This window comes from Clarias gariepinus, chromosome 24 (genome assembly GCF_024256425.1).
Source record: "Clarias gariepinus isolate MV-2021 ecotype Netherlands chromosome 24, CGAR_prim_01v2, whole genome shotgun sequence".
NCBI classification, from domain to species: domain Eukaryota; kingdom Metazoa; phylum Chordata; class Actinopteri; order Siluriformes; family Clariidae; genus Clarias; species Clarias gariepinus.
The window spans coordinates 7,608,006-7,632,774 of NC_071123.1; the positions used below are offsets into that span (position 1 = coordinate 7,608,006).

The 24,769-nt window shown below is 38.2% G+C and overlaps 1 protein-coding gene across 1 annotated transcript in view; it reads left to right on the forward strand.

Moving 5' to 3' along the window:
- The window catches only part of srrm3 (serine/arginine repetitive matrix 3), a 100,213-nt gene that overhangs the window by 41,471 nt on the left and 33,973 nt on the right, over window positions 1–24,769 (forward strand). Inside the window, exon 2 of the mRNA XM_053485986.1 lies at window positions 7,939–8,175. Within this exon, the coding sequence (XP_053341961.1) occupies window positions 7,949–8,175 (227 nt within the window). The 5' untranslated portion in view covers window positions 7,939–7,948. The remainder of the gene's footprint in view (window positions 1–7,938; window positions 8,176–24,769) is intronic.

Consider the following 24,769-nt stretch of genomic DNA (forward strand, 5'->3'; position numbering starts at 1 on the left):
CGGTTTCCTAACACAGTCCAAAGACATGCAGGCTAGGCTGATTGCCATTCCCGAATTGCCCGTAGTGTGTGAATACTTGTGTGAATGTTGAGGTCCTACCACAGTGGTAAAATAAAAAATAAATACAACGGTTGGATAGAGTATGGTAGACAAGGTTATTTCTGTTGTAAAGGCATTGTACATGGGGTCTATGGTCTACGCGTTGATTGACTTACTTTTGAAGCAAGCTCCCAGTGGACATTCAGGGAACCGCATGTTGTGGCACATCAGTGTTGGCCTCATTTTTCAGACCCGGAGATTGCCTCTTGGTTTTCTTCCACAACCCAAAGACGTGTGTATGCTGATTGCCATTTCCAAGTCGCCTTTACTGTATGAGTGTGTGCTTCAGTTTGCTAGAGGTTGGGGATCTCAGCATTGTAACTCCACCTGCAGTACTAAAATCATACACCATTGTAACCAGCCGTTAAATGTGATGATGGCTAAGAAAGTAACCTGCACGATTGTAATTAAGAAATTATATATATATATAAACAGATATTGAGAATATTACCAGATTAAATATCATCTTTGCATATACAGCACATTTAAAAATGGAACTTTTAATTTTATATATAAGTTATAAATTTAAAGATTGGAAAATGTTTTCTCAACCTTCAGCTCTTCAGTTTTGGTGAATTTGTCTTCTCTTTAACCTCAGGTTTCTGCTTTTGTGATTTTCTGTTCATCCACTTCAGTTATTCTACATGATTTTTGAGATGCGTTTATCCAGCCTTGACATCAAAATTGTTATTTTTCTTCTTGTGTAGCAGTTCAACACAAATGATTTACAAGTGTTTACACGTAAATAACATCCTACATGCACTTACGTGCACACACACACACACACACACACAAAACACTGCATGACTCCCACACTATCACCCCACTTGCCTTCTCTGGCCAAGGACAAGCCTCTGGTTATTTTTTACCGCTCCTATCATTACCTACAGAGACAGAAAAAAAGAGAGTGAAACAAACATGGAATTGGGACAGGTAACTGGCAGGATAATGTCAAAGCAAAAGACAACAAAGGACAAAAGATAGAGTGACAGATCAGAAGAACACAGGACAGTAGGAGCTGCGTTCAAAAGTTTATTTCTCACCAAGGTTATCTGTTATAGATGTACGAGATGGTTTTATGTCAAATTCTCACATGTGATGAAAGTAAACCTATAGACATTTACAGAAGACTTCAAGCACATCTAAGCATTTGGCAGACATCTAAGCATTTGGCAGACGCCCTTATCCAGAGCGACTTACATTTTTTTTATCTCATTATACATCTGAGCAATTGAGGGTTAAGGGCCTTGCTCAAGGGCCCAACAGTGGTAACTTGGTGGTTGTGGGGTTTGAACCTGGGATCTTCTGAACCGTAGTCCAATGCCTTAACCACTGAGCTACCCCTGGCCAGCTAAGGTGTAGGTGATAAGCCACAGTAAAACATCCGAAAGGTGCAAAGTTTTTAAAGAAGGCCGTATGTCTGTGAATGACCATCCTTTGCTGAGAAGCCCACTGCCTTTTATACTTAACCTTTTAAAGTTATTAATTACAGCCAGAGTTTGCACTTGCTCCAATAGTCTCAGCTGGATTATTTGTCACCTCGGGAAGAGGAGCGTCCTCGTGTTTAGTTACAGGACCTTCTGTTCTTCCTATCAGCACCTAACACTTGTTTTAGGATAATTAGCGCTAAGCTTAGTGTTACAGTGCTTATATCACTGTCAGCTCCTTTACCACTGTATTCTGGCTCATTAGTTTTTTGGCCTTCTATTTTAGAACTAAACATAAAATCCAAATGTTTCTCTTCTGTTTTTGCTTCCTGTTTATTATTTTTTTCACCCAAATAAGAAGAAAACATTTCATTGCCTTGCACCTCCAGGGTTCGGGTTCGATTCCCGGCCAGGATAGCTTTCCACCTCTGTGTGCATGGAGTTTGCATGTTCTCCCTGTGCTTGGCGGGTTTTCTGCGGGTACTCTGTTTTCCTCCGTTCAAAGACATGCAGATTGGGCTAATTGGTGCTCTCAAATTTCTGTGTATGTGTGCCTTGCGATGGATTAGCACCCTTTCTAAGGGGTACAAAATGCGCTATGTTGCTTGTACTCGTTCTAAAGATTTGTAGATCGAGAGAATCTTAGTTAGTAATTGACTTGTTTTGAAATGTTATCCACAGCTGGCATTTACGTTCACTGACTTTTTGAAGTGCGTTTTGAATGAATACAGGGTCATATAAACAAAAGCATTGGTTATACTCGTCCGCTTAATTGGCGTATAATTGCTACTATTAAAATGCCATTTCTTGCTTTATCATCATCATTTGGAAATTTACCTGTAAATCATGGGAATGTGTGTGTTTTCAGAAGATTAGTTAACCAGTTCATTCTGGCATTGGAGGCTCACTGGTAGATTTTCTTGTCTGCCATGTGGAAAGCCTGAACCCAATTCCCATCCAATGCCCAAACCATAGCCACTGGATGCAGTGCTGGTCCCAAGCTCGGATAAAATGGGAGAGTTGCATCAGGAAGGGTATCTGGCGTAAAACCTGTGCCAAGTTGTTGTGCGGATCAGACGGTCTGCTGTGGCGACATACACACATTACTGGCAATTTGAGAACACCAATTAACCTAACCTACATGTCTCCGGAGGAAACCCACCAAGCACGGGGAGAACATGCAAACTCCATGCACAGAGACACAAATAGAGCCTGGGTGGGAATCGAACCCGGACCCTGCAGGTGCAAGGCAACAGTGCTAACCACTACACCACCGTGCTGCCCTGCGTATAACTAATATGCATTTTAGTTATTGACACTTTTAGCTAACATACCAATTCTGAGCTAAATCCTGGGCTGTGTATTTTAAAATTTATGGGTGGGTGGTGTAGTGGTTAGCACTGTCGCCTAGCACCCGTTGAGCTAAATATGTTATAACTGGAGCATGTGAGTTAAAATATACCAAAATGTGTGCAATAGTGTAAAGTATTAAAGAATAAATTCACACATCTAGTATATTAAAATCCTTATCTAACACTGAAATCAGAAATAAAAGTAAAAGGCTGAGTATCTTATGCCTTGTTAACGCTAAGTTGTCCTTCTTTCGTCGCTCACCCCCTGTTCAAAGTAGATTCTTAACATCACTTTCTTAATAATCAACATTTTGATTTTAGCGCATTACCATGGCTTGGGATTTTACACGCCCTCACCTCGGATTGTTGCGGGTGCTGTATGTTTTCTATAATGGCCTGTGTTTTATCTCATAGTGGCGTTCCACATGACTGCTTTTTATTAGCGCCACGGTTCCAGAACATAAATAGATAGACATACTTTATTGATCCCGTGAGGGAAATTATTGAAACGTGAGGATTGTCGCGCCTTATAGGTGCATTATGGTTGTTTTTGTCTTCTTTTTACGCAATTGGGTATTTACAGTAATCTATTATGTTGATTGGCTCTGTTGTGTGATGCGTATTGCCACGCCCACCTCAAGGAAAAAACTCTTGTATTCGTCCAAAAAATCACTGACTGTTGTTAACTGAGGATGACATAATATTAATAGGACATAATAATTTCTAATTTAATTGAACCAAGAAATCCGTAGCATTATATAGCTAATAATATGTAAAAAATAAATAAATAATAATAATAATAATAATAATAATAATTGTTATTATTATTATTATTATTATTATTATTATTATAATTAATCAATAATAATATATTCTATAATAAATATAATGATATATACAATATAAAAAATAATTTATTATCATTGTTGACTTTATCATATACAGTGCTGTAAAAAAAGTATTTATGTTGTTAAAACTTTTAGCATACTCAAGAGCAGTGTTTATACTGCATCCATACACACATTCTTTCTTTTGAAGCTTTAATTGACTGCTGTAATCTTTCCCATTAGGTTAGCTTTGCTGTCAGTTGTCTGAAGGAGCCAACAGCATCCGCAGAATATACGGCAAATGGCAGGGGACTGAACGTGTGTATCTTACATAGCAGTCTGTGTAATTACAGAGCGAGCGAGGGAGAGAAATGCATCTCCTGTGGGAGATTACAGTAAGCTGTCTGTACTTTACTAGTGCGCATGCAGAAACACACACACAAACACACACACACACATCATTTAAGACTTCATGAATCATATCTGTCTTGTAAATACTATCTGAAGCATGGTGGATGTCGCTTATTAGATTTATTAGTTATTGATTTAAGCTAGGTTTAAAAGAAGTTCGAAATAGCTTTTGGATATCAGGCCTCTATAACAACTCCAAATTTCCTGCTTTCTAATCTACCTTGGTATTTAAGCAAGACTGATTACAGGAGAGAAAGAATTCTCTAATCGCGTTTGTTGACCAGCAATAAATGGTAATGTGTGAAAATATTAGCATAAATTGGGTAAAAGTAGGTAGCATCATGTTCAGTTACAGGACTAACTTTTTACACAACACTATGTCCTTTCTTTTCCGCACCACTGGTGGTTGAAGTGCTCCATATTAGAAAACCTCAACTGGTATTAAATTGTATGCAGATAAACAAGAGATACATTGCATTACAGAAATGAGGGTCCATTGATGTGATGAATAAATAAAGCATCGTATAAAACTAGAAGCATTAGAATAATATAAATGGAAGATAAAAACGATTACTGTAGCACTTTGGGTCAGGATATGGTGCATGTAGATTATGGGTGTACATGAGCTCTGTCTAGTAACCAAAAGCCACCCCAGCTTTTAAATTACATTAACTCACTGGCCACTTTAAAAGGAACACTGTGTGGATGTACAGTACGTTCATGAGAATCTGCAATAAGCCGCACATGTTGCAGGAATACAATGCATGCAATCATGCGGATACAGGTCCAAGAGTCTCAGTTATACACTTTAGAATGGGGAAATGCTGAACTCTGACATGGTTAGCTGGGATAGTGGGATTTTCACACAAAATCAGTCTACAGGGTTGTGTGAAAAACTAAACACATCTAGTTATTGTGAGCAGAAATGCAAAGAGAGACCAGCGGAGAATCTGACAGCACTTTTTTTTTTGTTCACCGGTTTTTCTCCATAATTTATTTGTGTCCAATTCCTCCATATCACTAGGGGGCTCCCACATTAAGGCTACTTCTATCACTCAGTTGGGAGGGCCGAGGACTATCATGTGTTTCATCCGAACCATGTGATGCCAGCCAACCACATCTTTTCGAACTGCTTCCTTACACATTGTTGGGGGCGGCGTAAGACACTCGGAGGACAGCGCTATCCGCTCCTTTCCCTTGCAGGAGCTTACAGACGGCCCTGATTGGCTGTAGAGCCGTGATTAATGTGGGAGCACTAAGTACCTTTCATTCCTCCCCTCTGAGAGAGCTTGGTCAATCAGCTCTCTCTAGACCTCTGTTCAGCATCACCTGGGAATCAAACTTGTGATCTTTGAATGATAGGGCAACATTTAACCCCAACAGTTAAAATAATTAATAGGAGGTAATACAAGAGGTTTCTTTGGTAAATATCTCTTATAAAATATATGGTGTGTAAATTTCTTAGTAGAGAAGAAAGGCAGATGTGAATAAATGGAGTGGGTGGAGAAATGTTTATTATTATAACTGAAGTGGTATAAGAAGAGAGCTGTTGAGGAATAGATAGTGAAAGTACATAAGTAATTCACAATGTTTCTAAAGCTGAAGGATAATGAATTCTGCGACGATGCCTCCTGCTGTCGCGCCACCTGTTAGACTATGGGCTGCTTCGTGATTTTACCCACAATGCACGGCTTGTTTGCTAAATGCTCCCCTTCTGCCTTGCGCCTTTTAACACCCGGACTAAAGGAGGCTTGACAAAAGACAGGCTAAATGCACTGCTGTTGTTTTTCTATTCAAATATAGACAAATTTACATCATTACTCAGCTAACCATGTAAAACTAAATAACATATTGTGATTTTTTGACTTAAACTTTATCTGTGTAATGGAACACTGTAAGCGAGGGACGTTTATTGCACAGAATGAATCACAGGACCTCAGGCTGTTTAACAGTGACAATGATTAAACTCCATGGTAACATTTTCCCCGTTATGAAAAATGAGTCTATTAATGGAGCTAACTGGCTTCCGGCCCAGAGAGGTGGAGACAATAGACCTATCCATCCTTCAATCTCTCTCTCATCCTGTCATTATTTTGTTTTTGGTGTGTGTGTCAGGTAGATGTATGAACCATATGCCTTTTAGTCTTGGGTAACTAGGAGAGATATTCAAGTCAAATACAGTCCAGAATAATAGGACAAAATTATAAGAGTAAAAAGCTCCCATTATTTCTCTATATAAACCCCGGCTAGACTAAAGTACTTATCCGATTGTTTCACTAATGCTTGGATACCATCAAGATAAAACGTTTTCTTAGTTGCCAAAGCCATGATCATACTGACTGCTTCATGTCTGCAACTCTGGCCTCCAAGGAGCTCCTTAAATGGCTCAACCATATGGAAATGGCTGGTAGTGGGTTCGGGATAGTATACGGGATGTGGCAATAACAAACCAACCTAGATCCTTTAATGTGCAAGTGGTATTCATGATCCCACACACATATGAGTGTCTTTCTCAATTTGTCACCAAAAATTCTGTTCTGCTTGGAATTATGCTTTATACATGCTGAATGCTCACCGGAACACTACAATGGGCTCCGATCCTCCTCGGCCCGGATCATTATTTAGGGATGTATGGTCTTTCATTAAAACATTTCCGCTATTTAACTGTTTCACTGTGGCTGAGTCTCATCCTCGCACTGTGCTTGAAGTCTTCACTTCTTTTCACTGTTCTTTGTTCACAAGAAATTTTATCCCATGTCCTGGTTTGACATGAACACCCCCGCGAAAGATCCAGACTGTTGTCTAGGGTACGGGTAAATTATAAACAATAGTCAAAGACAGAGAAAACAATGTCAAGTATCATAACCACTTTAATAAGTTATTTAGTGAATTTGATATGTTGATGCGCATAACTTTATATAAAGTTATAATAAATTTTAAAACGTACTGTTATTACATATTACATGTTACATGATAAACTAACTGATCATATATGCAAATTAACCCAGGAATCCCGTGTTCATGAGAATTAACAATAACGAGCTATGCCATCTCAGAGTCAATTAAAATGTCTTCGTCCGTCACCCATAAAGTACTTTTTAATGCTATTCTGCCCACATTAATAAGCAGGCTTCAAAAAATGCAACCAAGCAAACAGGCTGCGAGCAATTAATTTTTCATATTATATGATATGCAATATGAAACTATGAATTGGGATTAATTTCTGAAATGAACCTATAAATTACTTTCTAAAATTCACATTACAATTAGTCATAGTTATTTTGGCCTGGGAGTTAACAAACAGGGTTGTCAGGTTGTCAGGACACACACAAAAAAAACCCCCTCTAAAATATTAACTAAAATCTACGTTGGAAAGGTAAAAAAATGTCTTTGTCATTTTTTTGCATGAAAAAAGGTTAACTGTGGTGCGCAATGGTTCTAAACTTTGATTTCCCTTTGATTTCTGTGGCATATTGTTTTCTGGAAATGTATCACATTTCTGAATATTCACTTTAAAACAAGATCTTGGCTTAAATTAGCCAAATTATAAAGAACACCTCCTATGGACATGCTGTTTCCAATTGCAACCTTGTGCCAAATCTATCTTAATGGAGTAAAATAATGTTGATCCTTGCCTATGAATCCTGATAATCAAGCATATATAAGTTTTTTTTTTTTGCCATTTTAAAGCAAGGGTTTTTGCATTATTAATTTTGCAGACTATTAATTATTCTCCTTATTCTTATAAATTAAGATAAGATATATCTTTGTAAAGGATTTATTCAGTAACTTTGTTCGCTTGCTATTTCTCTCTTTCAAAAGTGCTGTGGCCATGTACGACGGGGCGAAGGTGCCCTCTCCCGAGACCAGTGCTAACGGTGCCCCGGGTGCCGCCACACGCCCCAATGGCGACGAAGAACCGGAAGAAGAAGAAGAAGGAGCCGCGCCGCCAAAGCCTGTGCTGGTGAAGAAGGCTCGCCGCGAAATCCTGGACCATGAAAGAAAGAGACGAGTGGAGCTAAAGTGCATGGAGCTGCAGGAGATGATGGAGGAACAGGGGTAAGAAACTGCATGGGTGTACATGAAGAGTGTCATGTCAGGGTGAGGGAAAAAGTAATGCTTTCTTTCAGGCAGCCAAACAGAATACGCACACACACCTGCACACAAACACACACATATACACTCCAGCAGTCTATGCCAGCTCTCTCTTGGGCTTTGTAAGGAAGTCAGGTACAAGTAAGAAGTGACTAATGATCTAGAAGGTGTGTGACTTGGTGATTTGTAGAGGATGTTGATCAAGAGTGTGTATGTGCTTGCAAAAAAAATCATTTAACTACTGGAAAGAAATTAACGTTGAATGAGCAATGCATAAGTCTTTCACTTGTGTGGATTAATTTGTACTAATTTGATTTTGGTTTTAAACCCATGCACTCAAACCCTTATAATACACACTCTCGTTTCTGCTGCTGAAAAGCCATTTATTTAAGCTCCCCACCCCTTTCTTCCCATATTCCCTATACCAAGTAAAGCTGCTTACAGTAATACACCTAATCCATTTAGTCTGTCCCAACCCCCCTTTTTAGACCAGCAGATGGTTTGTTCCTCATTAAAAGTTCTGACCATTAGATTGATGAGTGTGATAAGAAGCTGGATGTCAGGCAGGAGAGCATGACCATCTGCCAAACGGCCGGCACACGTTCACACCGGCACCCCATGAAGCAGCTTTTGCTCCTGAAAATTGCCGTGCAATTAGTGATTGAAATGAAAATTCATGGGGGATGGTTGGTTTAAACAGTTTGAGTGGAGACGGGTAAACATTTACTGTAGCTTTTCTGGAAAACCCAATAGATATCAAGCTAGCTTATGAGATTTAAATTAAACCCTTTATAATAAACATATGTTCAGTACAAGCTGTGTTAGTTTAATAACTTTTCTAATCAAGTATGTGAAATATTCTTGAATCTAGTCAAACATTTCTATAATTTCTTACATTATTACAACAAACCAAATATAAGATTATTATGCTTACTGCAAAGGGCTGCAAAAACGTCTTGTTCTATTTGGCAGATAATTTAGCTTCTTTTACAACATTTGACTAGAAATAAGCTTAATGATTTATATTTGGCTTGTAACCTTATTTGAAAAAATTATGGATTGGTTTGGTGAATTCAAAATATTTCATTTGCTAAAATGCTAAGGTGCTAAGATCTTTAAACTGCTGTAAAACAAATGTCTCAAATTTAGCTTTAGCTGGCTAATGATTAGCCAAGCTGTTTTAATGGTTGTTTTTTTATCATTAAATCAATGGCAAATAATTTGGCATTGTGAGCTAGCTTATAGCTGTGTACTAGCTAGTTATATTCTGTTAAAAGAAATATTAGAAGTGGCAGGGCAAGCTAGTTTGGCAGTTAGCTAGTCAGCCTCAGAAGTGATGAGCAAAATGTTTGCTATTAAAATAGCAAATTAGTTTTGATTAGTGTTGTATATTTTGACAGCTTTCTTGGATGTTAAATAAATGTCAGGGAATATGACTCTGTAAGCTAGCTGACAAACAATATATTAGAGAACTTTGTAAATTAGTGGTCTCATGCACACACTATGGGCAATTTGAGAAAGCCAATTAGCTTAATATGCATGTTCCATGCACAAGAGGCGGGAATCGAACCCGGGTGTTGGAGGTACAAGGCGACAGTGTTAACCACTAAGCCACTATGCTGCCATTTAAATCCTTACGTACAAACCCGATTCCAAAAAAGTTGGGACACTGTACAAATTGTGAATAAAAACAGAATGATGCAATGATGTGGAGGTTTCAAATTTCAATATTTTATTCAGAATAGAATATAGATAACATGTCAAATATTGAAAGTGAGACATTTTGAAATGTCATGGCAAATATTGGCATGGGTAAGTAAATCGATCTACTGTACTTGCTGCCATCTCAGTGGCATTGGAATTGTGCACAAGGGCCAGGGTTAGGGTTTTTCATTACTGACAACAAATTCATTACAGTATGTAATAGTGTTGGATGCTTGTATATTAATTATGTTATTCCAAACATAATGTAAAATAATGTTTAGTATCATTGCATTACATTACTAATTGAAGTGATGTAGGTGCACAAATAACAATTATAGGTCAAAATATTGCAAAATTTGCCTAAATTTTAAAAGCCAGACGTAGTACTAAATAAAGAGCCATTTGGGAGCCGAACGTGGCGGCTTTTATTGATTAGCTGAGCCAAATAATCTGGCTCATCGAAAAGAGATGGAATGCCGATTACTAGATCCCATAATTTTTTTTTACCATAATATACATACCACAGTAGCCTAATGGGATCTGTATCATGGTATTTGTTTGCGTATTTCATGATATACAATAGTACATGTACCACATGGTACCATTGTACCTACCAGGGTACTCTCTGTAGTAGGTTTCATGGTGCCTACCATGGTAATAAGTATGGTTTTATTATTACGTATTATAGTTTATACTATAGCGTATCATAGTTTACCATACTACACACCATAGTAAAATGTCTTACGGGCTATGACAGTACAGAGTTGTTTACTAGCTCGCTGGCTAGTTCCTATTAGTTCCAAACAAAGTCTAATGTGTTGTGTTATATTTTAACTAATGTAGAATTCGAGAGCATGCAGTTGTGCAATTGCAGTGTAGTTAAAAGCTATAGTACAGAATCCTGCACTTCTGTGTTTCCTGTAGAATTCGTGCATTTCTTCATATTTACCTCTTCAGCTGCTATGCACGTGAGTGAAATCCCAATGCGCCAGGCAATGTGGTGTGCAAAACTCAAACATGGATAGAATTCAAATGATGATAATGGTGATGTGCCAACACAACAGGGGATGCAAAATAGCACAAGGCTGTTTACTCCGTGCGTTTCTGTACGGAGAGAGTTGTAGCAGTGCTGTATCATAATGGGAAATAATGAGAATGTGTACTAAGTTGATGAATTCTCCCTGTAGAGTTTTACTCCAGGGGCTTGCATAAGCTAACCGTGTTTGGAGATGAACCGTGCAAATAAATTTAGTTTAAAGATATTTGAATAAAATGAGCAATGAAGATGCAAAAAGTTGGATGTAGGGGATGGAAAGGGTGTGTATAGCTTAGCTTAGAGTGAATGATCACACTATAAAAAAAAATACTGGGAACTATTCAAACACACACGTGTATTCACACACACACACACACACACACACACACACACACACACACACACACACACACACACACACAGACATTTTAATCAGTGCCCTTTTTCTTATTCGGATTTTTCCAGACTCAGGTGTCATCCCAAAGCAACACAGGACACACACGCACACACACACACACACACACACACACACACACACACACATATATAACATATGTACTGTGACTGCAGCCAGAGGGCATTCATCATCAGATGGGTTTTATTGCCTCTCTGCCCTGGGAGCCAATTAGTCGTCTGCAACTCCCCTCTTATCAGCAGCCTGTCTACTTCTTGCTCCTCCCAAGACACAAACACACACACACACACTCACGCGCACAAAAAGCAGGATCAGCCATAAAATCAGGAGGGGGAGGATAAGAAGGACCAAACCTGAACAAGAGAAAAATAGAGACACTATATTGTCTGTTAGAAAGTTGACCAACAGTTCATAAGGTTTATTGTCACACCTACAAATGAACCATGTAAAACAATGTAATTAATAAAAAAATATTAGATAATAGCTTTTTCATAAAAACACATGCACTCATCATGATCATCGTGTGTTTTTCAACCTCTTTCTAACTCATCTGTCATGCATTTGTCATTGCCATTTCTGAGAAATGAATGTTAAACATACCTACCTAAAAGTATCTTACAAAATCTTAAGGTAGAAGTTAGAAGTCTAAACGCAGAAGGCAGCAAAAAGATATGCTTGAGAAATGCTTGAGTTGAAAGTATTTGTGATTTAAATGGCAAATCTGTCCAAAGATTATGATTTTCTAGTTCTCAGGGTGCCGCAGTTATATATACGGTATATACACACAGTATGTGTGTGTGTGTGTGTGTGTGTGTGTGTGTGCGGTTTATGCTTTTTTTTTTTAAGAAAAGCACAGCTTTGACAGTAGTTCTGGATGGAAGATGAGCAATGGATTTATATTAATGTAATTTTTGTAATATGTTGCCTTTTTCCGGTTCTATTATAACAGGTGATTTTATACTGTATATAGTATTGTGCAAAAATCTTGAGTCAGTCCTCGTTTCTTCATATTAAGTTAAATAAAATAAAATAATGTTGATCCAATTAAAGACAAAAGAACGAATATTTTACAATTTTAAAATTGGTTATGTAGATAACAACCACAACAGCAACCTCTTTTCCCCTCTTGTTTTTTTTCAACTAATCACTTGCCTGATCATCTGCCATCATATGTACCTGGATGCTTTGTTTTTAAATGCTTGAATGATTCATAGGTCACTGTGAGGTTTAACAAACACAAAACATTTCTCTAAAACTCAAGACTACATTAAAAATACAAGAAAGGAATCAAAATATGAATAAATTCTGTAAGGCTCTGGATATTGCACAGTACTGTAGACTTGTATAAAAAGCTAAAAATAAAAATGTGAATCGTCACATCAGATCAGGGATCAAGTTGCATTTTGGGTGATTTGAATTATGCATATTTTTACATTTCTGGTTCAATAAGCTTCATTTTAATACCATGTTTATTAAGGTATGACATTTGTTTGCTGAGATATAGCCAGTGTAAGTTTGTTTATGAGGAGGGATCCGTATCAAAGAAAGGTTTTGTCTGTACATTGGTCGGAGCTCGCTCCTTCAATCATATCTTTACATTTCATACATTGGACGAGCCGATACCAGTCTCAGAAAAATGTCTGTCTGTACAGTATGTCTGTCTGTCTGTACAGTATGTCACAACAGACAGAATTTAATAAAACTTTGGCATTACTTGGGTATTTTCCTGAGGTTAAACCTGCACCATGAATGAAATCAAAATGTTTAGTTATGAGCAGTTATGTGCCAGATTATGTCACAGCATAAGCCACTTTTTAAAATGTATTTATCGCTGTGGGCGTGGCTATACGCATCACTCAACAACGCCAATCAATGTGATAGTTTTCTGTGTATAGACAGAGTATCCGGAAGATACAGAAACACACCTACAAGCCGCCACATGTCAAGACACAGAAACGAAAGCGTGACACAGCATGGGTTACTCTGAAAAACGGAACGTTGACTATAAAAACTGAATCTTCAAAGATGAATGGACAGATCGATGCATGTTTATTCTCCCTGCAGAAAGTTTAATACCTGTTTCTCTCATATGTTCCGAAACTGTGGTGCTAATAAAAAGCAGTTATGTGAAGCGCCCCTGTGAGATAAAACACGGGTCATTAGAGGAAACATATCTGCAGCAGTCCGAGGTAAGAGACTGTAAAATACCTGAACTGGGAGCCCAGTGTTATTATCACTATAAAAATCTTTATTTGAACATAATTATATCAAGCAAAACTGGCTGGACAGAATTTTATGAAACTTTTGCAGTACATAGGTATGAGCCTGAGGTTTAACTTGCACCATAAGTGAAATCAAAATGTTGAGTAAAAGTGATTTCATGACCAGTTATATGCTGGATTTATTTTACTAACCAGCTACTTGTTCAATGTCAATGAACACCTGCACCAATAGATATTAATAAGAAAATCTAAACTGAATATTTTTACCGGGATTACTTATTATTTTTACCGCTGCAGTAACAGCGCTGAATTGGTATAAGTAAATTTTAACATACTAGAGTCATTTTAAGGCAAAACTTAATCTTTATCTGATCTAATTTTTCTACCTGAAATAATTATGTCGCTGATTACATAATAGCTGATTAGCTCATTTTTAGCTTTAACCTTTTCACTATTTTTACAAATTCTTTTCCCGTCAACAGCGGATACTTATGCTATACATTTAAATACTGTAGGAGTAACCAGCCTGGACATTATTTATTAAAGTGCTTTAAAACAATGTTTACAGTAGGATTCAAACTTTCTCACTTACTGTATGTTGAAGGATCAGGAAGATAATATATTTATCAACTGATTTTATAAAACTCAAAATAATGTCCTGTGAGACTTAATACTTGACTTGATATGACAGGTCACAAGTGAACCGTATAATTCTTAATACATTGGTAAAAATGACATCTTACCAAGTAAAAAACATTTGAATCCGGCAAGCTGTATCTATTATTTTTTATTAAATGACTACATTAAATAGCTTTTTTCGAGACATATTTTACTATATTCTGTTTTTACTGTCCAATCGTTTTGCTTTTATTTAGAAAGGAAATAATAAAAAAAATTACATCATAAGAAATAAAAAAAAAAATAGGAAACTAGATCTAGAAATACGTGCTATAGTTTCTTTTAGTAAGTACAAAATTGTAAATACATTTGACTTTATTCAAGATATGTTTACTTGCAAAAATATTATTATTTCCAGGGTCTACTGCATATTTTTAGTTAGTGGTTTTCAGCATCAACATTCTGTACGATTCAGCAAGTTTTCTTCCATTAGACAGTCTGTAGGGTGGAGGAGTTTGTGCACTTTCTCATTTCTCAGTAATTAACATCACAAGCTTTGGTTTCTTTTTGACTTGAAGTCAGAGAAAAAAAGAGAGGCTGATGGAACAGCTGTTTATAATAACTACTGTAGTGTAAGTGATAATAGGAACTGATTTATCACACGGACAAACATAAGGCAATGAATCCAGTTAGCATATCCATGCATGGAAGACCGCTAGCGGTTTGACAACTACAACGCAGCTCTAATCAGCCACGCCCCCTTATTATGTACCACTTAATATACGGTACCAGACAAAGGTTTGGACACACCTTCTAATTCCACTGGGTCTTTCCTGATTTGTATTCTTTCTATGCTATTTAAAGCCTTCATGAAAGAATTTCTCCTTTGCAACCGAGGTACTGCAAGTTGTCGTCTTGATCTCCTGGAATGGTCTTCATTTCATCAGGGTGCTCGATGGGTTTTGCAAATGCACCTGACAGTACTGTTCTTGCGAGAACTATTCCAGAACAGCTGACTGCCGTGTTGTAAAAAATAACAATTTACTTTTTTTGTTGCTATTTATTTACATAATAATAATTAATTATTAATCCCAAATGAAAGTTGTAGTTTCGACAAATCCCAATTAGGGGGCTGAGGTCAGAGCACAGGGTCAGCCAGGATACAGCACCTTTGGAGCAGATAGGGTTAAGGGCCCTGAATAAGGGCTCCCCAGTGGCAACGGGACGGTGCAGGGGCTTAAACCCCATAACCATCTGAAACCCAGCAAGCTACAACCTTAACTATTTGAGCCACCACAGCCAATACAGTGGTGCTCATACAGTGGCTACTTAATTCCACATGTGTAATTTCATGGTTTTGAAATCGCCAGTATTGTTTAAGAATGTAGAAAATGAATTACAAAATAAAAAACATTGATTTAAAAGGTGTGTCCAAGTCTTTTAACTGGTACCTTGATTTAAACTGATAAGTTATGGAAGATTTTACCTTTTACAGATGTCATGAACGAGAAATGTAGCTACTGTATGGAAACATGTTTATTTCTGTTATAAAGCTGGGCATTTACAATAACAATGCCGGTCCATGGGGATTGACTTATTTTTGGAGCCAGATCCAAATGGTCATCTGAGGAACTGCTTGTTTTGGGCACTTCTTTCTGTATTGGACTAATTTTTCAGAACCACAGGTTTAGAAGGGCTTTATTTCTCCAGCTTGAATTGAAAGTGTCTTTTTACTTCACAATATGACCTTGTGATCTTTCTTCATTTCTCTATTTTATGGTGTAATATACCGATTATATTATGTGTGTTATATAAGTGTATTTATCTATGTGTGTTAAAAAGAACACTGCTTTATTAAATATCTCTTGAATATTTTATAGCTTAGTAGTGTGAGCAGGTATGAATAAGATTATAATAAGTGCAGACTCACTTCCTTCCCTTTTACCCGCATCAGATCCAATTGCTTTCTGTAGCTTATTGAGCAAGAAGAGATAAATCAACACACACGCACACAAAAACACACACACACTCTGGCTGGCAGTGGTAAAGGTCCTCTGCATGGAGGCTGATAAATCCTGGTATTGTTGTAACGGATCCCTTGTGACCAGAAGCACTGAATGCATGATGGTTGCCCTTGGTTACCGCGATCTTGGGTGAAATCATGTTGTTTGAAATATGTGTGTTTTCAGCTAGTGCAATCTTAAGCTTAATATATAACAGCTATTTACACATCCTTAACAGCTAGTTATGTACGACACTGCACTGCAGTAGGATGCAGAAGTCTGATGCCTGGTCATGACCTTGAATAGGAAAGCCAGAAAATAGAAACAGAAAGGTCGGGCTTGTCTTTAACAGGCTCTGTTGTTTACACAGAACAGTTCTATTGCTGTTTTTGTCTTTTTCCTTCAATTTTTATCCTCTAAAGGCAAATTATCTGTCAAGAATATAGTCCACCCTACTGCCTCCACTTCTTATCATTCTTTTTTGTAGGCTGGTGGTACAAAAAAATAAATTCAAAGAAGAAAGGAAAGGATTTTATCTTATTGACAAGTATTTACAATTGCTGTGAGCAAAAAAGCATATCAGAATACATCAAACCTGAGGAGGATGAGCAGAAGACCAGGAGTGCAAGTGCTCCTAATAAAGTTGAATTCAACATTATTATTTGACGTGGTCATAACAATTATGATAACACATAGAAAACCACATCGAAATCAAGTGAAAAAAGGGAGGTGTGTGTCATTCATAAAAAAATGATCGAAGCAAAGTGTGTACAAACAGGGGATTTAGTCGTCTATTTTCACGCAGGTGCTGGTACTTGATGCCGAGTACCGAAATTGCATTATACCGAGGGCAAACATTGTGACAAGAGGCCTTGGCAGCCTCACACCACAGTCAGGACATGCTGCTCTGATTTCATTTTCCGGTAGCGGCATGCTAAACTAAATTGAAAAATGCCGCTGTTTGACATCGCGAGTCTGCCGGTTGTCAGACTGGGCGATTTGTGCCCTGCCATGTTTACGAGTGCTGTTTGAGCACCACACGCCCTGCAGGAATGCCGGTGCAGAAAATCGGTTCCTTCTATTTTGTACAATTATGAGAAATGGATGGGGACAAGGAAAAGGCGCTTGATTTCTGCATTGCTGGAAGCATTCCTAAAGACTTTACTGAACATCTTTAACCTCTGCTGTTTACTGCGGATGCGTTCAAAACCACCGGTGTGTATTTTATGTAAATGAATTGGAAGCAGCTGTATTTCTTTTATTTCAGTTTTTTAAAAATCTACTCTTTTTTTTTATCACCAACTAGACAGCTCAAGGGCTTAGTGGAAAAAAAGGAAGTTGGTACAAACAGATATAAGGCAGAGTTGATAGAGATGTTATGGTTACAGTATTCACTGATTAGCCATGACATTAACAGTAATTAACAATTATATAGCGGTAAACTGATGACAAGATCATGGGCATCCAAGACTTACCAAAGCATAACCTGTTTGGTCCGATCCCACAGAAAAGCTAATGTAGCACAAATTGTTGAAAAAAGTCAATGCTGGCTATGATAGAAAGTTATCAGAACACCCAGTGCATCAGAACCTGCTGTGCAAAGAGTTCAAAGTAGCAGGCCAAGAGTTCAGGGTCGTTGGTCTGATCTCCAAATTAACCAGATCTGAATCTGATGAAGAATCCAGGGAAAGTGCTGGATAAATAAGTCGGATCCATGGAGGTCTTAAAGCACTTAAAAGAGCTGCAGGTAACATCCTGGTGCCAGACACATAAATTTCTATATAGTACTATGCAGCTACTCCGCTCCACACATTCCAGCCACCTCACGCAGTGGCATTCCCAAGCTTAGTTAGAAAATCTGGTGCCAGATCTTGCAGATGAAATGATCCAATGTGACAAGCCCTAGAATAAAAGAGACAAAGAGCGAAAAAATACTGTGGCTTCGCACCCTCAGGATTGGCAGTTTGAATCTGGGTTTGTGGAGTTTGCATTTCCTGCCAGCGCGTAGTGGGTTTCCTCACTAGAAAGAAAACAAAAAAAAAGAAGACTTGCAATGGTGTTTCCAATAGAATTGGAATTTCACAGGTCATCTTCGTAGGTAAAAGTTTGTAGTTTCTTTTTCTTTTGACCCGAAACTAAAAATACACCACTAATCAATATACAATTGTCGATGTTACAGTAATTATACAAATTAATTTATTATCTGTACCAATTATCCTGTGCGGAGTTGCGGCAAGCCTCCCAGTCTCCAGAAGAATCCATTTAAAAATACCAGTTAGATTAAACTGGGTGTCTTTGGACTGTGGGAGCGAACCAGAGTACCCTGGGGGAAACCCAACAAGCACAGGGAGAACATGCAAAACTAGACCAGCGGCGGAAATCAAACCCTTGATGCCGGAAGAGCGGGGCCATAGTGCGAACCACTATTTCACCATGCCGCCTTTATTATATACTGTATGTGCTTAATGTTAGTTAAATGCGCATCGATAGATCTTGTTTTCCTTTTTTTTTGTCTACAAGCAGGGGAAGCCCCAAGTCCAAATGAGATTAAAGGCATGTAATATTAGCAAATTCAAAATGCCTGAGCAAATCAATTAAGATTAATCTGGCTCATTCCATGCTTAACAGTGAAGAAAATGACATGTATTTGAGTGATAAGCTTGGGTCCAATGTTAAATTCTGGAGCTTCTGCACTAAATAGACCAGACTAAATGTGTAGATGTTTAGGCCAGCTATAGACAACGGATGGGTAAGGAATTAAAGATAAACCTGGCTTCAAATATTAATATATAGTCCTTCTGATTGGGTGGCTCGTGGTGTAGTCGCCTTGCAACTCCAGGATCCGGGTTGGATTCCCAGCCAGGCTCAATTCCTGTCTCTGTGTGCATGGAGTTTACATGTTCTCCCCGTGCTTGGTGGACTAATTAGTGTTCCCAAATTGCCCGCAGTTCGTGAGTGACTGTATGTGTGTGTGTGCCCTGCGATGGATTGTCCCCCTGTCCAGGGTGTACCCCGCCTTGTGCCCTAAGCCTCCTGGGATAGGCTCCAGGCCCCCTGTGACCCTGTACAGTATAGACAGTGAGTGAGTGAGTTCATCGGACCTTTAAGACACATCACAAACCCCAAGATTGTGAACTCCACTCAGGATGTGCTCACAAGCTTAAGGTACTGTAAGATGAAGCTTTTTAACAAGAGGGTTCTCTGAACCATATCTTGGTGCATTACAGTATTAGGCAACCAAGGGCACATGTACTAAAATAGAATGGCTAAGTATTATTTTTTATTACCGTTGACTTTCTTTATGCTGCGGTTGACTTTGGGCATTGCTCTTACAGTGTGCTGAGCAAAAGAGCAAAAGTGCAACCAGACTCGAATTCTCATGCAAGCAGTGTAATTTTTTGCTGCTTCAACTTTTGCCATGAAATAGAAGTATTGCATCCCGCCCAGATATCTGTATCAGTATCTGGCCTCTACCGATACAACGATCTAGAGAAACTAATATGAGCATTGAAAGCACACGCTGTATATAACTCAATGCAGTCATTCATTTTGGCAGTTTACTGCATTAGTTATGAGCCCGAGCTATCAAATCCACACTCCCCTGACCTCCTAATGTCAGCACATACTATACCAGACTACTGTGCATTTAAAACACATTATCCAGAAGAGGAGATCAATATCTGATCTAATAATAACTGTGAATAGGCGTGTGCATCAGAATGGGCTTTCTTTACTAAGAGAACATCTTCCAACTCTTTTCTGCCAAAGGTCTCTCTCTCTCTCTCTCACACACACACACACACACACACGCACACATGCGCGCACGTAGACACAATCTGTCAGCATCATTTTCATGCTGCAGTACCTGGAGATGTGAGTGAGGGACATGACATGCTTTGAAGAAACTGATTTTATATTTTATGCTGGTGCAGGAAAGTGCTTTATCCCCCCCCCCCAGACACAGAACATAATCAAATAAGCACTCATATCACATGTACTGCTCTCTTCCTTTTATTCTCCCGACATCCCGCTCTCAATATTCATGTAAGCTATAAAGAAAGAAATTGTATCTTTATCATTTGTTTCTTGACATAGAACAGCAGGACGTATTAATTAAATAGGCTTCTTGCACATTTTTTTGCATACATTTAATAGTGATTAAGACAGATTTAGACAGATTTCTAATTGCACCATACTGAAACCAGTATTTAGTGTACTTTACAGTATATTGAGACAATATCAAGTGCATTATTACACCATAACGCACTGCTGTGTCCAGAGAGTCGACGTTGCCAACTCCAGTGTTTCCCATTTGAACTGGAACCAGTGTCCACAGTTCAAGAATTTGGTTGCAACCTGATTGCTTCTTGGCTTACATGAACACTTTGACACAATCAGCTTTAAGTACTGTAGCATAAAAGAAAGCTAAAAAAACTTCAAATCTCTCTCACACTCTCACCCATTCTTTATGTCTTTCTCTTTATCTTAGCCTATCCCAGGGGGGCTTCGGGCAATAGGTGGGGAACACCCTGGACTGGGTGCTAATTCAGAGTATAGGCACTATAGGCAATTTGGAAATGCCAGTAAACCTAATCTGTATGTCTTTGGACTTTGGGAGAGAACCAGAGCCCTTCAAGTACAACCCACCAAGTACAGGGAGAACATGCAAACTCCACATGCACATTCCCAATGCAGGAATTACATTTCTCAAGCAGTCAATAGAAAATAGAGATCTAATGGTACGTGTATTTGTTGGGTACTCTTTGATTTAGTATGCGTCGTGATCTGAATTAATAAAGTCTAGCTTTATCTAGTGCTGTGCGATTCTCAGTTTCAGTGATGTCAGTTAATTCAAATTAATGTTGGTGTGGTGTGAGCATTTGCAGGTTAAGGTCTTTGCTTATGATATGATATGAAAGTCGTGAAGGTTTGAAAAGTCAGATGGGCAAACATATTAAAAATATAATTAAGTGTTCCATCCTAAGCGGTAATCCGACTGCTGGAATGAATTATTTTCAACTTTTGACAGACGAGGTAGGAAAAAGGATGCCGCTGTGTTTAAGGTTTATGAGCGATATATATTTTGTGTCTTAAACAGAGACCTGGATAGTCAGTGTTTAAAATTTAACGACCTAATGTGTGCATTATACTTAAACTAAAGCTAATACTTACATATACAGTATAACCATATACAGTAGCTTGTCAACACCAATGTCCCCCAAGCTTTTAGGGGGCCCCCGATGCCTGCCAAACCTATTTATGATTTATAAGATAATGCTATTTTTAATGCCTCGTGCACCCACAGTAAGCTGATGTCACTGAAAAGAAGCTTGGATTTGAGAGTACCTCGAGTTGACTTCTCAATTGCATTGACAGAAAGTACAGTATCTTAAAAGACATGCACTCAATTTCCCCTATAGAGGAAGAAGCATTTACTAAGTTGAGCAAAAATAGTAACTACCAGCAGTAGCAAATAGGCCATATGGTAGTTTAAAATATCTAGGGATGCACCGAAATTTCGGCTGCCGAAAATTTTCGGCCGAAATAGCATTATCGGTTTCGGCCGAAACGTAAGAAAGCGCCGAAAATAAAAGCCGAAATTGTCGCCACGCCTCTGCCATCCTCCCATCTCGTTCGCGCTGTCATTACGCATCAAACACGGAGTATGTCGGCGGTTTGGAAGCACTTGGAAGCAAGTTTTGTTATTGTTAAACAGCCTTATTACTGTTATTTATTATCAATAAAAGTTTGATTGCTTAATTAATTTTTAGTTTTTTTTAATACAAACAAAAAGAAAATATTTTAAACATGTTTTTTAATGAAGCCATTTTCGGTTTCGGTATCTGTTTTCGGCCAAGTGCATCCAAAAATTTCGGTTTCGTTTTCGGCCCAGAATTTTCATTTCGGTGCATCCCTAAAAATATCCTTTAAATATTATATATGCAAAAGAAATATTGGTTACATTTTTGCTGTACAGTAAATAGTAGTGCTGTTAATCCTCTTGCACAATCGAGTGCACCAACAGAAGACACCTAAACCGAAAGAAAGGTATATACATATACATTTTTGTGTGTTTCACAAAATTATGCCTTAAATTATATATATAGTTTATATATATATTGCTTAAAGTCACTTGAACTAGCCTTAAATCTTTTATTAAATAGAAAGGCAGCATGGTGCAGGTTCGATTCCTGTTTCGGGTCTTCGTGCATGGATGGAGTTTGCGTGTTCTCTGTACTGTATATATACAGTAGTTTTATCGTTCATGGCTAATTCTTTGTAGCTGATAACATTTAAAACTTTTCTTACACAAAGGGTGAAATATCGAGCTATTTATTGTGATTAAGTGATACCCTTAATATATTGGAACAACTGAGTGGGTGAGTGGGAAAGTATAGCATATAATGTGAATTGTGGCCTTGATTTAATGATAAAAAAATTAAGCATTGTAAAGATTTCACTACCGACTCAATTTCACTTGTAAATTAGGTTGCATAAAAGCATCAGCGAAATGAATAATTGTTGCACAGAAATCCTAAGTGGACTAAATGCAAGATATTTAAAATGCTGTAAGTTGCATAACAGAAAAATGGCCGAACCAAATGTGAATACTCGAATTCTGTTCTTTTTTTACCAATGTTCTTTCCTATTTATATTTTAAAGCTATCCGAACGCAAAAGATGGCGATAAACGCGTTTAAAATTCTCGCCCTGTTCCGGACACATCAGTTCTCAGGATGCGCTTTACATGTGGCGAGGTCGTGATCTGATCTCGGATCAGACATTGGCTTGACCTGCAGTGCTCTCGCCTTCTGTCGTGCCTGACAGCTGACTCCACTCACATGAGCACACGAGGCACGTGAGCTGCATGTTTACACGAATGACTTTGACTTCGTCCTTATAGTCGCCTTCTTAGTTAGAGATTAAACGACACAGATGTCCTGCTCACAAGGGATTTATTTTGGATGTACATCCATATTTTATTGGAGAAAGGCCCAGAATAATCCTCTATCTGCAGGCAGGAGGATTATTTATGATGGAGTCAGTAGATATTCCGTATATGTTAGATTCATCATTTTAAAGCAGAATTAAATAATAGGTGGGCGGCATGGTGGTGTAGTGGTGGTGTCGCCTTGCACCTCCAGGGTCCGGGTTCAATTCCCAGCCAGGCTTGATTCCTGTCTCTGTGTGCATGGAGTTTCTGAATAGCAGAATCTAAATCTACATGAAAAATTACATAAATACACCCAGTTTTATCTCCATATGACATATAGCAAGTGAGTTATCTAGGAAAAGAGAATTTCAAAAAGGGGCGTGGCATGTCTTGAAGTGCATCAAGGTTAAAAATCAAGATGGCTGCCATTTTTTAACGAGTGGGAGTTGAGACAAAAACATTGGGGGGGTTTATTTTCATGCCAATACCAACAATTAGTGACCAAATCAGCAAAATCTGTGATCGTGTGATGGCACCCACTGGTTGATTTTAGATGGAATCACCCAACTACCAGTCAGCTGGTCAGAGAACCCAGAATGACTTGGACATTCATCAGTCATGCCTCCTGTTTTCCTAATGAGTTAGTGATAATCCCTGTCTTGTAAGACATTTGTTCTCTTTACTTTAAAAGCAAGCTTAGAGAGTTTGGCCTTCCTAGATGATTAGCTAATTTAAAAATAGACACAGTGAAGGCACAGTGGGTATTCAAGGCCAGGTTTAACACATATGCTGCAAAGAATGTGTTCCAGCATATTGAAGATACCCTTCATTCACCCTTCATACGTGGCTTACTTGGCTCTAAGTGGCACAAGTGTGAGTGATTTTGAGTTTGAGTGCCAACCATTCTACTACCATCTGCACTGCTAAATTTGATCTTCGCATGGACTTCGTGTTGACTGTGGCTAATCACATGATTATTCTGTATCTACAGTATACTGATGCAGATACAGTAGCACTCTTTTTAAGCATGCTTAGCCATGCACGTTTGAAAATATTGTAGGTTTTGATGTACAGTAGGTTTTGAAGTGTTGATTCGCTATGGTATAACAACAATCAGCCTTTGCTTAATAATAATTACAGGTAGTCCCCAACTTACAAACATTTAAGTTACAAATTTTCATGTATGTGTGTGTGTGTGTGTGTGTGTGTGCGGGAGAAATAAGTCGGCCTCACTGAGTTTAATGGATCAGCCTGAAAGTACAATGATAAAAAATGGCTGTCCGATAAAGCTATCCTAATGGTAAATAATCCTAATTTTGGAAAAATCTTAACAAAACAGAGTTCACAATGCAATACAGTGGAAAACAGCTCTGAGACAAAATGGGGTCCGGGATTCCACTTGCAATTTAAAGGCGCAGAGACAACAGTGTTACATAGAGATTCATTTCCTTAGGTGCTGTTACAGTTTGGGGAAAGGAGACAGAGATTTAGTCAAGTGGATTGCTATTCTTTACATTTGTCAAAGACGTACAAGACTCACTTTGTCAAATTTAAGAACAAATCCGACTTACAAACAATCTTCTGGAATAGAACTTGTTTGTAAGTCTGGGACTATCTGTATTGTTGT